Source organism: Anarrhichthys ocellatus, unplaced genomic scaffold (genome assembly GCF_004355925.1).
Source record: "Anarrhichthys ocellatus isolate YVR2014 unplaced genomic scaffold, GSC_Weel_1.0 scaffold222, whole genome shotgun sequence".
Taxonomy (NCBI): Eukaryota; Metazoa; Chordata; class Actinopteri; order Perciformes; family Anarhichadidae; genus Anarrhichthys; species Anarrhichthys ocellatus.
Genome location: NW_022280252.1, coordinates 83,668 through 95,091, shown reverse-complemented (window position 1 = coordinate 95,091; position 11,424 = coordinate 83,668). Strand labels below are relative to the sequence as shown.

The 11,424-nt window shown below is 40.5% G+C and overlaps 1 protein-coding gene across 1 annotated transcript in view; it reads right to left on the bottom strand.

Moving 5' to 3' along the window:
• The window catches only part of LOC116400947 (golgin subfamily B member 1-like), a 32,546-nt gene extending 23,017 nt beyond the window's left edge, over nucleotides 1-9,529 (bottom strand). The window contains exons 1-12 of the mRNA XM_031879063.1: nucleotides 9,396-9,529; nucleotides 7,820-7,879; nucleotides 6,329-6,496; nucleotides 4,835-4,972; nucleotides 4,432-4,542; nucleotides 3,461-3,616; nucleotides 2,718-2,897; nucleotides 2,520-2,642; nucleotides 1,915-2,028; nucleotides 1,013-1,346; nucleotides 386-549; nucleotides 70-77 (exon numbers count right to left, since the gene is read on the bottom strand). Of these exons, the coding sequence (XP_031734923.1) occupies nucleotides 70-77; nucleotides 386-549; nucleotides 1,013-1,346; nucleotides 1,915-2,028; nucleotides 2,520-2,642; nucleotides 2,718-2,897; nucleotides 3,461-3,616; nucleotides 4,432-4,542; nucleotides 4,835-4,972; nucleotides 6,329-6,496; nucleotides 7,820-7,864 (1,541 nt within the window). The 5' untranslated portion in view covers nucleotides 7,865-7,879; nucleotides 9,396-9,529. The remainder of the gene's footprint in view (nucleotides 1-69; nucleotides 78-385; nucleotides 550-1,012; nucleotides 1,347-1,914; nucleotides 2,029-2,519; nucleotides 2,643-2,717; nucleotides 2,898-3,460; nucleotides 3,617-4,431; nucleotides 4,543-4,834; nucleotides 4,973-6,328; nucleotides 6,497-7,819; nucleotides 7,880-9,395) is intronic.
• Between the last annotated feature and the right edge of the window lie 1,895 nt (nucleotides 9,530-11,424).

The following is an 11,424-nucleotide window of genomic DNA, read 5'->3' as shown; positions in this document are numbered from 1 at the left end:
ATTATACTCTGCTATTATACTCTGCTATTATACTCTGCTGTTCTGTGAAACACCAGAGGGCGAACAAACAAAATGAACTGTGAGGAATCAAGAAGACAACGAGTGTAACTCAGAGATATGAACATAGACTGGAGATGTGACACCGTTAACTAACCTCCACAATGACGAGGGATTATAATTAACTATAAACTCATATTCATAAACTACTTTATCACCTTCATACAAACCCTGTAAAGAAGGAAGTCAAGTATTAAATACGTTATAAAGAAACAAAGGTTGAACATCCTGTAAACTATTTGATTTGGCAGATAAATATTCACTCTAATGTAGATTTTTAAGACTTCTTGTTTCTATTCTATTGTCCTTCTTTGTTTAATCCCCAGACATGTAAATAATGTTTATCAGTGACAGTCATAATAACTGAACATCTCACCTGGCTCTTCTTCAGCTCCTCCTCCAGCTGTCTGATCCGAGACTTAGACCAGGCCTTCGTTTTCAGGAACTTGGCCTCTGATCTGCTCGCTTCCTCCGTTTTCTGCTTCACTTGGGCTGCAAACAAATGATATGAAGATATATTAATTAAGATTAAGATATTCAAGGCTATAGGATTTAAACATGCTTTCTAAAGACACCCCACACATTTGTATGGAGTGTCATTACAGTATTTAGGGATCACTACTTCATCAAAGCAAGTCATTACATGTGTTTTAATAATAACGAATGCCATCGCCTTAATTGATGTACTGTTAAATTGGGTTCATACGGTCTTCTGTGAGTTAAAGACACAACTGCATGCTGTCATAGCATCTGGATGAATATCAGTTTAAACTGATGCGAGTATCTTCTAATGAAAGACCAAATGTACGGTTGTAATGCACATTTTTTAACTTCCTTCCTTAATGTTTTCTGACTTACAGATAAACATGTTCAGAGTCTAACTGCTGACTGTCTTAAACCACCATGACGTGTCCTCTGAATGTCTTCTGAACAATCAAAATAAAGAACCACCAACCTTCCAGCTCCGCGATCCTTTGGCTGGAGGCGGAGTCTGCAGGCGTGGAGGTGGAGTCTGCGGGCATGAAGGCAGAGTCTGCGGGCGTGGAGGCGGAGTCTGCGGGTGTGCGTCCACCTCCCGAGCACCTCCTCAGCTCCTCCAGCTGCCCCAGGAGATCCCGCTGCGTTTGATCCGTCTGTGCCTGATGCTGCTCCGTCACTCGCTGCACCTCCGCCTGCTGCTTCTCCATCAGGTCGCGGAGTTGTGCTCGCATCACGTGCTTCTCGGCCTCCATCTTGGACGCCAGGCTCTCTCGCTCCACGTGCAGCCGACGCAGCCGCTCCGCAAGATCCTGAGAAGAAGAAGAAGAAGAAGAAGAAGAAGAGTCATGTGACTTCATATTTGAAGAGTTTAGGAATGGCTATCACATATCAATATATATTAGTGTTTTTTGTCATCGTCCCAAATATCATTTTAACGCTCTGAAGTCTGTAAATCATCAACAATTCTAAATGTTACACTTTTACTTTGTTTTAGTAATTTATAGTGTTTTTTTATTCATAAACACACAATTCAAATGATTAGAAAGTAAAAGATTGTATTTTTATTGATTAAATAAATCTCTTCATTATTATTTTTAATGAAGTATAATAATGAGCTTAGAGCTTGTGTTAGGAAGTTAAGCAACTCATAATTCATCTCTAATATCCATTTTATATTCATGTGAAAACATCTCCTAACCGTTGGTTAGCCGTTAGCGGTGCTGCTAACATTACTAGCTCTCCTCCGATTGGTTTATTTAATTGATTTGGTACGGATCGACAGTTGTCCGTTACACCACTATAATATATATATATATGTATATGTATATATATATACCCTCTGTATCTCTGCATGTCATCAGAGATGTTGTTCCTGACCTTTATCTGTTGGTCCCGGCCGTCCACCTCTCCCTGGAGAACATCGATGACCTGTGTTTTACCCAGAAGCACCTCCTCCTTCTCATGAAGCTTCTGCTTTAGAGCCTTCAGAAGCTGAGGAGGAGACAAAAAAATATGTTTTTAACATTACACAACCGACACAGAAAAGCTTTCTACAATCCCTGTGTTGCACAGAAACAGTAACTTTGTGGTTCGACCCTCTTAAGTCTCCTCTGAACAGAAGGAAATCGTATAAACTCGTATGATAACAATATCACAAAGAGTTAAAGTTAATAAGAGATAAGATAAGTTAGTAATTTATCAGTTCCACAGCAGGGAAATGTGCAGGATCACAGCAGCAGAGTGGACTGTGCAAACAAACAACAGACATAAGCAAAACAATAAAATAAGTAATCACACAGTGAAAGTATGATAAATAAGTAGAAAACGTAAAATATCATATAATCAGACTGAATGCTGGATTACACATATTTAGATATCATTTTTACAGAAATAAGTCAAGTGTTTCCTCACTGATTGATTTAGACATAATAACAATAATAACAATAATAATAACAACAATAATACATGAGTGATGTCACTACCTGGTCCAAGTCTGCGCTGGCGTCAGACTTGGCCACTAGCTTGAAGAGCTCCTGTTCGTGCATCTGGTTGATCTCCATCACCTGGTGATCTTTCTGGATCATGATATCTTTGAATGTCTGGATCTAAACAAACACAAACATCATGAGACTCAAGACAACAGCATGAGATAGTCCAGCAGAGGCCTCAGAGGAACGTACGTTCTGCTTGTACATCTCCTCCCTCTGGACGTGCTGCTCCTTCTCCGTGGCCAGCAGCTCTTTGAAGCTGTCCGTCTGCTCCTGCAGCAGACTGTAGCGCTCCTCTGCCTCTCCCACCTTCCTGGTGAGGCTCTGCACCAGCAGCTGCAGCTCCTGCATCGCTCCACCGTCCTCCGCCTCCTGAGGAGGTGAAGCACGGTTCAATGTTAAGTATGCAATGATAATATGAACTACTGAAAACAACAGATACCTGGGAATAAGGGCGGGAAATACATCGAATATACACCGGATTACTTTGTCTACGAGGGATCTAGTTAATTAGGACGTCGTGAACAACAGTTGTGTTTTTAAGGCTTCTCTCGCTCTCTACCTCCCAGAAGAAGTGGGCGAGTTTGTGTTTTTGTATCCGGAGGGAAACAAGGAAGTGAAGAGCCAAAGACAAAATAAAATACCGCCTGCAGTAAAAACTCTATTTCAGAGAGAAATTGAATTTCAAATCATGTGAATAATAAGTCAAACTAAATAATAAATAATACATTTCCAGGACCAACCTGACTTCACAATGACAGTACATTATGTACTTTATGAGGGGGATTTTCAAAATAAAAGCCTTCTAAAATGTCACATACAAACTGCGTTCCCTCGAAATGTAGATTAGTTTACTAGAAAGACCACGCTGGTGTGATGATAGGGTTGAATTAAAAAGAGATGTTATTGTAGAGAGAGCTTGTGAGACGTCTGACCTGCTGCTGTGGTGCCGGTGTGATGGGCTGATCTCCAGCCAGCGCTGTCTGCAGGTGAACAATATAAGCCTCTTTGTCTGCCAGCTTCCTGTCCCTCTCCGTCAGCATGGCGTCCATTTCCTCGCCGCGCTGCCACTGTGACTCCGCCTCCTTCCTCTGGAACGAACCAGAAACCAGCTGATCGTTAGAGAAAAAGATTTGAATGCCCGTTTGCTTCCAACCCTGTGAATGTACCCGGGAACATTGAATGAAACACAAAAAGGCAGACTGTGCAGTGATATGAATAAATAGTTGAATTTAATTTAAAAGAGCAGAGAGTTCTTGAGTTTGTTTCAGATATGTGGAGCATAAAGACTGAAGATATCAGGATGAACAGGAAGACAATCCAGGCTCTCCAGAATCCTTGAACAAACGAGGAAAGAAATATCAAGAATCCTTCATTATAGCGGCTGAATCATTAAAAAGAGCCGACATGTTTCGACCCCTGCAGGTCTTCATCAAGACACTTAACGAACAAATAAATCGCCTGTGGCCACGCCCCATTTCTTTGTTTTGGAGCACCTGGATTGGCTTCCTGTTTCTCTGTGTGTATTCTGGTCCTGAACACACACACTGTTAGACTGTCAACTATACTAACGCTTCGATTATACTCGCTCTTAGCGTCGTAGCCGAGTATGAACGGAGGCGTTTATACTCTCTGCTCTGTGAGCTGCGAACAAACAAAATGAACTGTGAGGAGTCACAAAGACAACGAGTGAAACCGGTAAAAAGACATAAACTAATAAACTAACCTCCACTATGAAGAGGGATTATAATTAACTTTAAAGTCATATCTCCTATTCATAAACTACTTTATTACCTTTATACAAACCCTGTCTGTCTGTCTGTTGTATCAGTGAACCATCTCCAACTGGTTCCTTCTTTTCGACACCACTCAGGTGAAACAACACTTAAACATGAAGATACTTGACCTTGTGTTCCAGGTCCTCTTGTCTTCGTGCGAGCTGCTGTTCTAGCTCCTCCACCTTCTTCTTTAGCAAGACGATCTTTCCTCGACTGGCGTGTTCTCCTTCTGACGATCCCTACGAGGGACAACGAAGAGACGACGCTATGAAATCATACACGCATCGTACATTTACCAGGAGACAAAAAACTCAAATGTGTCGACTCTACTGGCAGTTATTATATTCATCATTATATCATAACGACTTCATAAGCCAGTGGTGCGTGTGTTTTACTCTGCATTGTGCCCTCCAGTGGTTAAAACATGTATTGCTGAGATCTGCATTATAATTAGTATAAAAACAGGAATTTCATGCGTTCATTGTAGGTATTGACGTGTGTTGCCACACCGGTGTGAATGTGTGTCTTTACCTTCTTGCTGTGAGTGGGCGTGCCCGGACCTCCCTGCTGCCTCCTCAGCTCCTCCAGCTGACAGGTGAGCGAGGTCACCTTGGCCTTGTTCTGCAGACGCAGCTTCGACAGTTTGGACTCACACGTCTGCTTCTCTACCTGAGTCACAGAGTAAATGTTCTTTACCTCACGTCTGCTTCTCTACCTGAGTCACAGAGTAAATGTTCTTTACCTCACGTCTGCTTCTCTACCTGAGTCACAGAGTAATCACAGAGTAAATGTTCTTTACCTCAGTGAGACAGGACACATGTTAGAGCTGAGGGGAGGTGATGTATCTTAAAGACACCGTTTTGTTATATTCGTTAATAAGCCCGTTCAATCATTTCATTCAGCCGGTGTTTTCCACAAGCTGCTATGTGAACAGCTGTGAGTGCTAACAATAGCCACATTCATAATGATAATTTGGGGGGAGGTCGGTGCTATATTTAGCATAACTTTTAAAGCTAGTGCTGCTGGCTGCTTTCATTGGAAACAAGTTGGTCCCGTTGGTTTCTCTCATGTTTATTCTGATTGTGAGAACAGTAGAGTGAGGACGACCTGTAGAGGAGTGGAGCTCCCTCCAAACATTAGCTGAGCTCTAATCTCACATTCCTGTCTTCATTACTGTGACGCACACTCGAGGGTTTAATAGTTAACTAGATCCGGGTTGATCTCAGTCGGTGACTAACAGGATCAGAATAACTCATGTGACCAGCTGTGCCCGGATCAGTCAGACAAATCCCTCTCAGACCAGAGCACTACTGCGTCTAGTACGAGGAACATAGAAACACTTTCTATCTATCTATCTATCTCTAGATAGATAGATAGATAGATAGATATAGATATAGATATATATACTGTACATAAATAAATACATTTGTGTCAAAACACGTTAGATAATGATATCAGGATTACAAACACAAGGAGTTCAGAAGTTTATTAAAACTCACTGCGGCTTCAATGACGGTCACAAAGAGTGAAGAGCTGCAACGATTAATCGAATCACCAACTATTTCAATAATCCATTCATCACTTTGACTCAAAGTCTGATTCCAGCTCCTTAAATGTGACTGTTTTCTGGTTTCTTTCGTCCTCTGTGACGGAGAACTGAATGTCTTTGAGTTGTGGACAAAACAAGATCAAAGAACGACTCGATTAATCGAGAAAATAATCAAGAGATTTAATCCCCAATAAAAATGATGGTTAGTTGGTTAGTGCACTTCTATTTAGATAATATGAAGCCAGTTAAAGGACGAATACTGAGAACACAAGCAGGAGTCTTTAGTGTAGAGAATCACAGACGAGGTATCAAACTGAAGAAAGCTCATATTGTGGCACAAGTGATCAGTAATACGCGCATAGATAACATGTGTACTGCACAATAAGGACACTACCTGACTGTTGAGTTATTAATCATGACTTCATCGTGTGTTATAACGTGCCTAACACAACTCCGACCTCTTCCCCCGTCCTCACCTTCAGTTGCTCATCTCTGGAGTGAAGCGCTGCGTCCTTCTCCCGGATCAACTCCTTCAGCTGAGTGACCAGCAGCTCAGTTTGGGTGAGTCGCTCTGTTACTTCCTCCACAGCGACCTCAACACCGCCACCAGCAGCGCCGCGGGGGGGGCCTGGAGAGCCTGGACCCTGAGAGGGGAGAGACGGGGGAGACGGTGAGCTGGTGACCCCAGAACACAAGCACTGTGTTTGGTTCTGAATGCAGCGCACCATGAGATGGAATGAGAGTACAGGTGTTCATCTGGAGTATAGCGGCAGCTTCACACGTGTTCTCCTCTACGGTTGGGAGTTTTAATCACTAAACCTCTACGCTGTGGATTTATAAACTCTGATTACTTAGTATCTGTGTGGACGTTTAAACGAAGCATTTTGGAAGTCTTCAGAGTCGTCCTTGGCAGAATACGGTTCCTGAAAACCACTGAGATGAGTTCATATCTCGTACAACAAGACTCCCAATCAACGTCTTCATCTCCTCATATTGTAAAGTTATCGTTCGTCCATACGAGTCAAACTTTGTTTTCGCCATGGCACCAAAGATTCAGTATGTAAACAAAACAAAGAAAATAAATAATTCGCTACTTTTGCTATTTGAGAACAGACAATAAGCTCACTGAGCACGCTCACAGTGTTCTCTGGTACTCGCGGGATCGTTGACGTGGCCTTTATCTACCGGCCCGCAGAGTGTTTGGAGTCGTTTTGTAAAACGAAGCTGGTGTGGACAGAACTGTTATTTTAAAAGGTAGACGAGGCTTCAGAGTGTGTATTTAAATGTGTGTGAGATTGACGAGCACGAGAACAAATATAAAACTTAGATTGTAAATAAATATGCACCGATCCCATTTTATAGATTTCATTTCACAACACCAGGAAGTTAACCAACACATGCTCTCTCTTTAGATTTAAAATCTGTTAGTGTCACCGTGTAAAACTGAGGTAACGTGAGGTTGTAAATACACACCAATGAACTACGACAACTACCAGATGTTCAAACACCAACATCATGTGTGTTTGAACATCTCTCTCTCTCTCTCTCTCTCTCTGAAGTCGACAGCAGAGAGGAATTCAAACCACCGTGTCTGAGCTGAAAGCTAACGGGTGTTTGAAAAGATGAGACATGTCTCTCTATGACACGTCCTCAGTCATTGTGATGACAGCTAGATGTAATGTGGAGATAAGGAGATGGGCTGTAGAGGAATAACAGGACTTAAGCTGCAGTGACCCCCCCCCCCAGTCAAAGCCCCGTGCTCAGCAGTCTAACTAATCCTTCTATCTGGACATGAAACATGACCACGGCTGCTGTCTGCTGTCAGTACTTCTTATTAAACCAGTGGTGTACTTTGTGTCTGTCTCTCTCTAATAATAATAATAATAATAATAATAACAATAACGTGATGATTTTTAATGACGACACAGATTACATAGAAGTAATAAACAATAACCAGGTGTACTTACTGCAGAGCCAGGCTCTCCCTCTTCACCAGAAAGCCATTTCAGCATGTTGTCACTTCAGACCTAAAACACACACACACAGTATAATAATACATTATTCAGAAGACAGAAAAGTGTCCATTTGATCAGCTTTGGGTTCTCTGGTTTATCATCATTATGGAAAAAACTGATTTCAATCAAACAGATCAGTATTCATTACTGTCCTCATTAACCAATAAGAGACTTTTTACCAACCCAGCCTCTCCTATCGAATACAAATGAATGAGTGTCAACTCCAACATCCTGTTTCAAGTTCAAATGAATTAAATTCACAGAGCAACGAACACCGCATAAAACCGTGAACACGTGTAGCTTCATGGTTTACACAGAATATATTATATTTACACATAATATAACACAGAAACCTCAGAACGGATACTGTGTTTAATTTGTGAGCAGGTCATCCTCATGGAACTACAGGCAACACAAGACGACACTCTCTCTCACTCACTCTCACTCTCTCTCTCTCTCTCTCTCTCTCTCTCTCTCTCTCATTTAATTATTTAGAAGCACTTTAAGAATAGCAAATGAAGTGTAGTACAGGCTTTCGTGTTTCCGCCACGACAAATTCCTTGCAGGTGGAAACTTCCTTGGCAATAAACGGTTCTGATTCTGATTCAGGACGGCCCACAGATTGTTGGTATGTGGGTCAGACAGACTGCAGGACCAGACTGACAGGTGTGCCTCTAAAGACTTGTTGTAGCTCGTAGCAGAACAACCAGAGCAATAAACCGGCCAGTCTGGTGTTCGGTAGAGCTCACTGACATGGTGCCTGATCATCAGCCACAGTCATTCATCTTGTTGAACAAGTCCAAACCCACGTGAGGCAGAGGGGGAGGGAACTAAATCAGGTCAAACTGGTCCTCTCTCGCACCAGTTACCCTGAACGCCTCTGTGGCTGTTTGAAATGTAATTTATTTACACAAACACAAAATAAATGTACTTATTTGTGAAGAGCAATATGCAAAAAACCTGCTGCAGAACGGTCATCTGATTGTGTTGTAATGGTTTATTAGAATATGTCCTCTGAGCGTTACATTAAGGTAGAAAACAGACAGAGGCTAAATATATATATATATATATATATATATATATATATATATATATATATAAATAAATAAAGTATAGATAATATTACTGACTGAGCTGGAGACACATTTCCATTATAAACAGATTATTAACAGTACAGCGTCACTAAAAGTCCTCAGTAGGAAGCTAAAGGTATTTGGCATTAGCTCAGACACTAGCTAGGATCTCCAAATGCTATGCTAACTGATTTAGCTAGCTGACTAGCACCGCAGAAGCTTCACACTTGTACCAGAAGAAGAAGGCCTCGTGGTGATCGTGGTTATTCAAAACAAGTACCAGTTATAGTTATATACAGTTACAGCTACCGCTAACGCTGATCCAGCTAGCTAACTTCATCTTGCTAACATGCTAACTTAGCTAGCATTGAAGTGACTCTTTGACTGTCCACACCTGATGAATTAGCTCGTTTAAACAACTCGTGCCCGTTAAATATTACTTTTAAAGTGCTCACCGGATTCACAACTTCATGAATAGTCCACCTGAATCCTCACAACGTCGACACGATCTTGTGAAAAGACATTGTTTTTATTCCACTGGGCGACGAAACTGCAAAAACAGAGAGAGATGAGGCTTTGGTCACGTTTGTCAACAGACAAACTAGGAAGAAGCTGCGCATGCGCACTGTGGCCATTGTGACAGGTCCCGGAAGCAACACATCAATGGATTTATTTGTGTCATTATGCAGTACAACATGCATGCAGTAATATATAATATATATAATATAGTTATGTAGATGTGAAGTCCTCTATTAGCTCTTTCTGTGCTTTTTGAGGCCTGTTATCTCATCAAAGAGGAAACAAACACCAAGAGAGTAACTTACCTCTCGTTTCCGTTTTCATTTAAACGGCCTCGCGCTGATCACTTTGGTTGTTTCAAGTCCTTTTTAGACTGAAGTTTAAATCATGGGCACAATAATTACAGTGATGAAATTATTGTTCCCAGGCCCCTCCCAACAATGCTACTACAAATGGAATTAATTATTAATTGATATATATATATATATATATATATATATATATATATATATATATATATATATATATATATCTACTGTATATATAATTAAACGTATGCAGTATTTTTATGTTTTATGTTTATAAAACAAAGTTATGATATATATATACATACAAAAACTTAACTGATGTATATATATGTATTATATATGATCAATAGCACACTGATCAATAGTGATCAATAGCACACTGATCAATAGTCTTGATAGACGTTTAGGTACTCTGTGTTTGATTTATAGAGTTGAATTAGCAGCAGGGACTACAACATAAAATACAATTTAAAATAGGAATATTTTATAAAATAAATGATATATTTTTTTGTTTTGTGTCAAAATCAAACTTGGTAATATTTGCTAATTTATATATTTCAAAATGCTGTAACGTATTGTGCTTGCTGACTCTGAATGCAGCTTGGTGGCGGCTGGTGGTGCGTCACACAGTCTACTCTCTTCATGTCGACCCTATGGGACCTTAGACTGTATGGAGTTAGATCGTCTGATTAATCTCAGCCTTTAAGACTCTTTGTCTAACTGTATGATATACATTGACATCACAAACACACATTGCAGACTCTTCAAATATATCCGTATGGACAACAGCAAAACCATATGAGTTGGACAACTCACATGATGTCTTATCGGTCTTTACAAGTTAATATTTACACGAAAACAAAGCCTGGTCTCTTGCAGGAAAACCCGTTATTTTTAATAATTTAATTGTGTTAAAACGTACAAAACAAAAACACAGTGTGTCTGTTTTGTTCTCGTTGGGGTCTCAGTGAAAGCTAAAGGATACTAGCTGAAGAGCCTTACAGGCTAAGAATAGTGGTTCAGGTTAAACCCTCGTATGAAAGCTCCCACAGGGTCTACGTGAGGTGAAGAGCTGCGCTCATGGTTCTATCTTTGTAAATGACAAATGCAGGAGTCAAAATATATTTCAACACTTAAAACTACAACATGCTGTATGTAATGCATACGTTAAAAAACACACACACACGCACACACACACACACACTTTTATGGCTTTATTTTGCACTTAAGGTGATGAGGACACAGTTTGTACAACAACAGCTGACAGAAGGGGAAAATAGAAAGAAAAACGACTGATAACAGACATAAAAAGTGACTGCCAACAACATGATGTCACTGATCTAACTTGTGTTATCCTCCTCCTCTGGTTCCTGCTCCTTGTTACTGCCGTCATGTTCTTTTATCATGACCTCTCTAAACCACAGAGGAGATATAAACCAGGCACACAGTGATGAGAGAATCACAGACAACACTGTGACGTAATGTTTATGAATGAACTGATGATACGATAATGAAATATCACTGCCATTTAAATACAAGTTTAATATTCAAAAACAGAATCAGTAATTTGTGTACAGAGACAAACGTGTTGACAAAACAAGATTTAAAACGTGAAACAAAACCCTAAAATGTAATTGATTCATTTCAAATGTGGAAA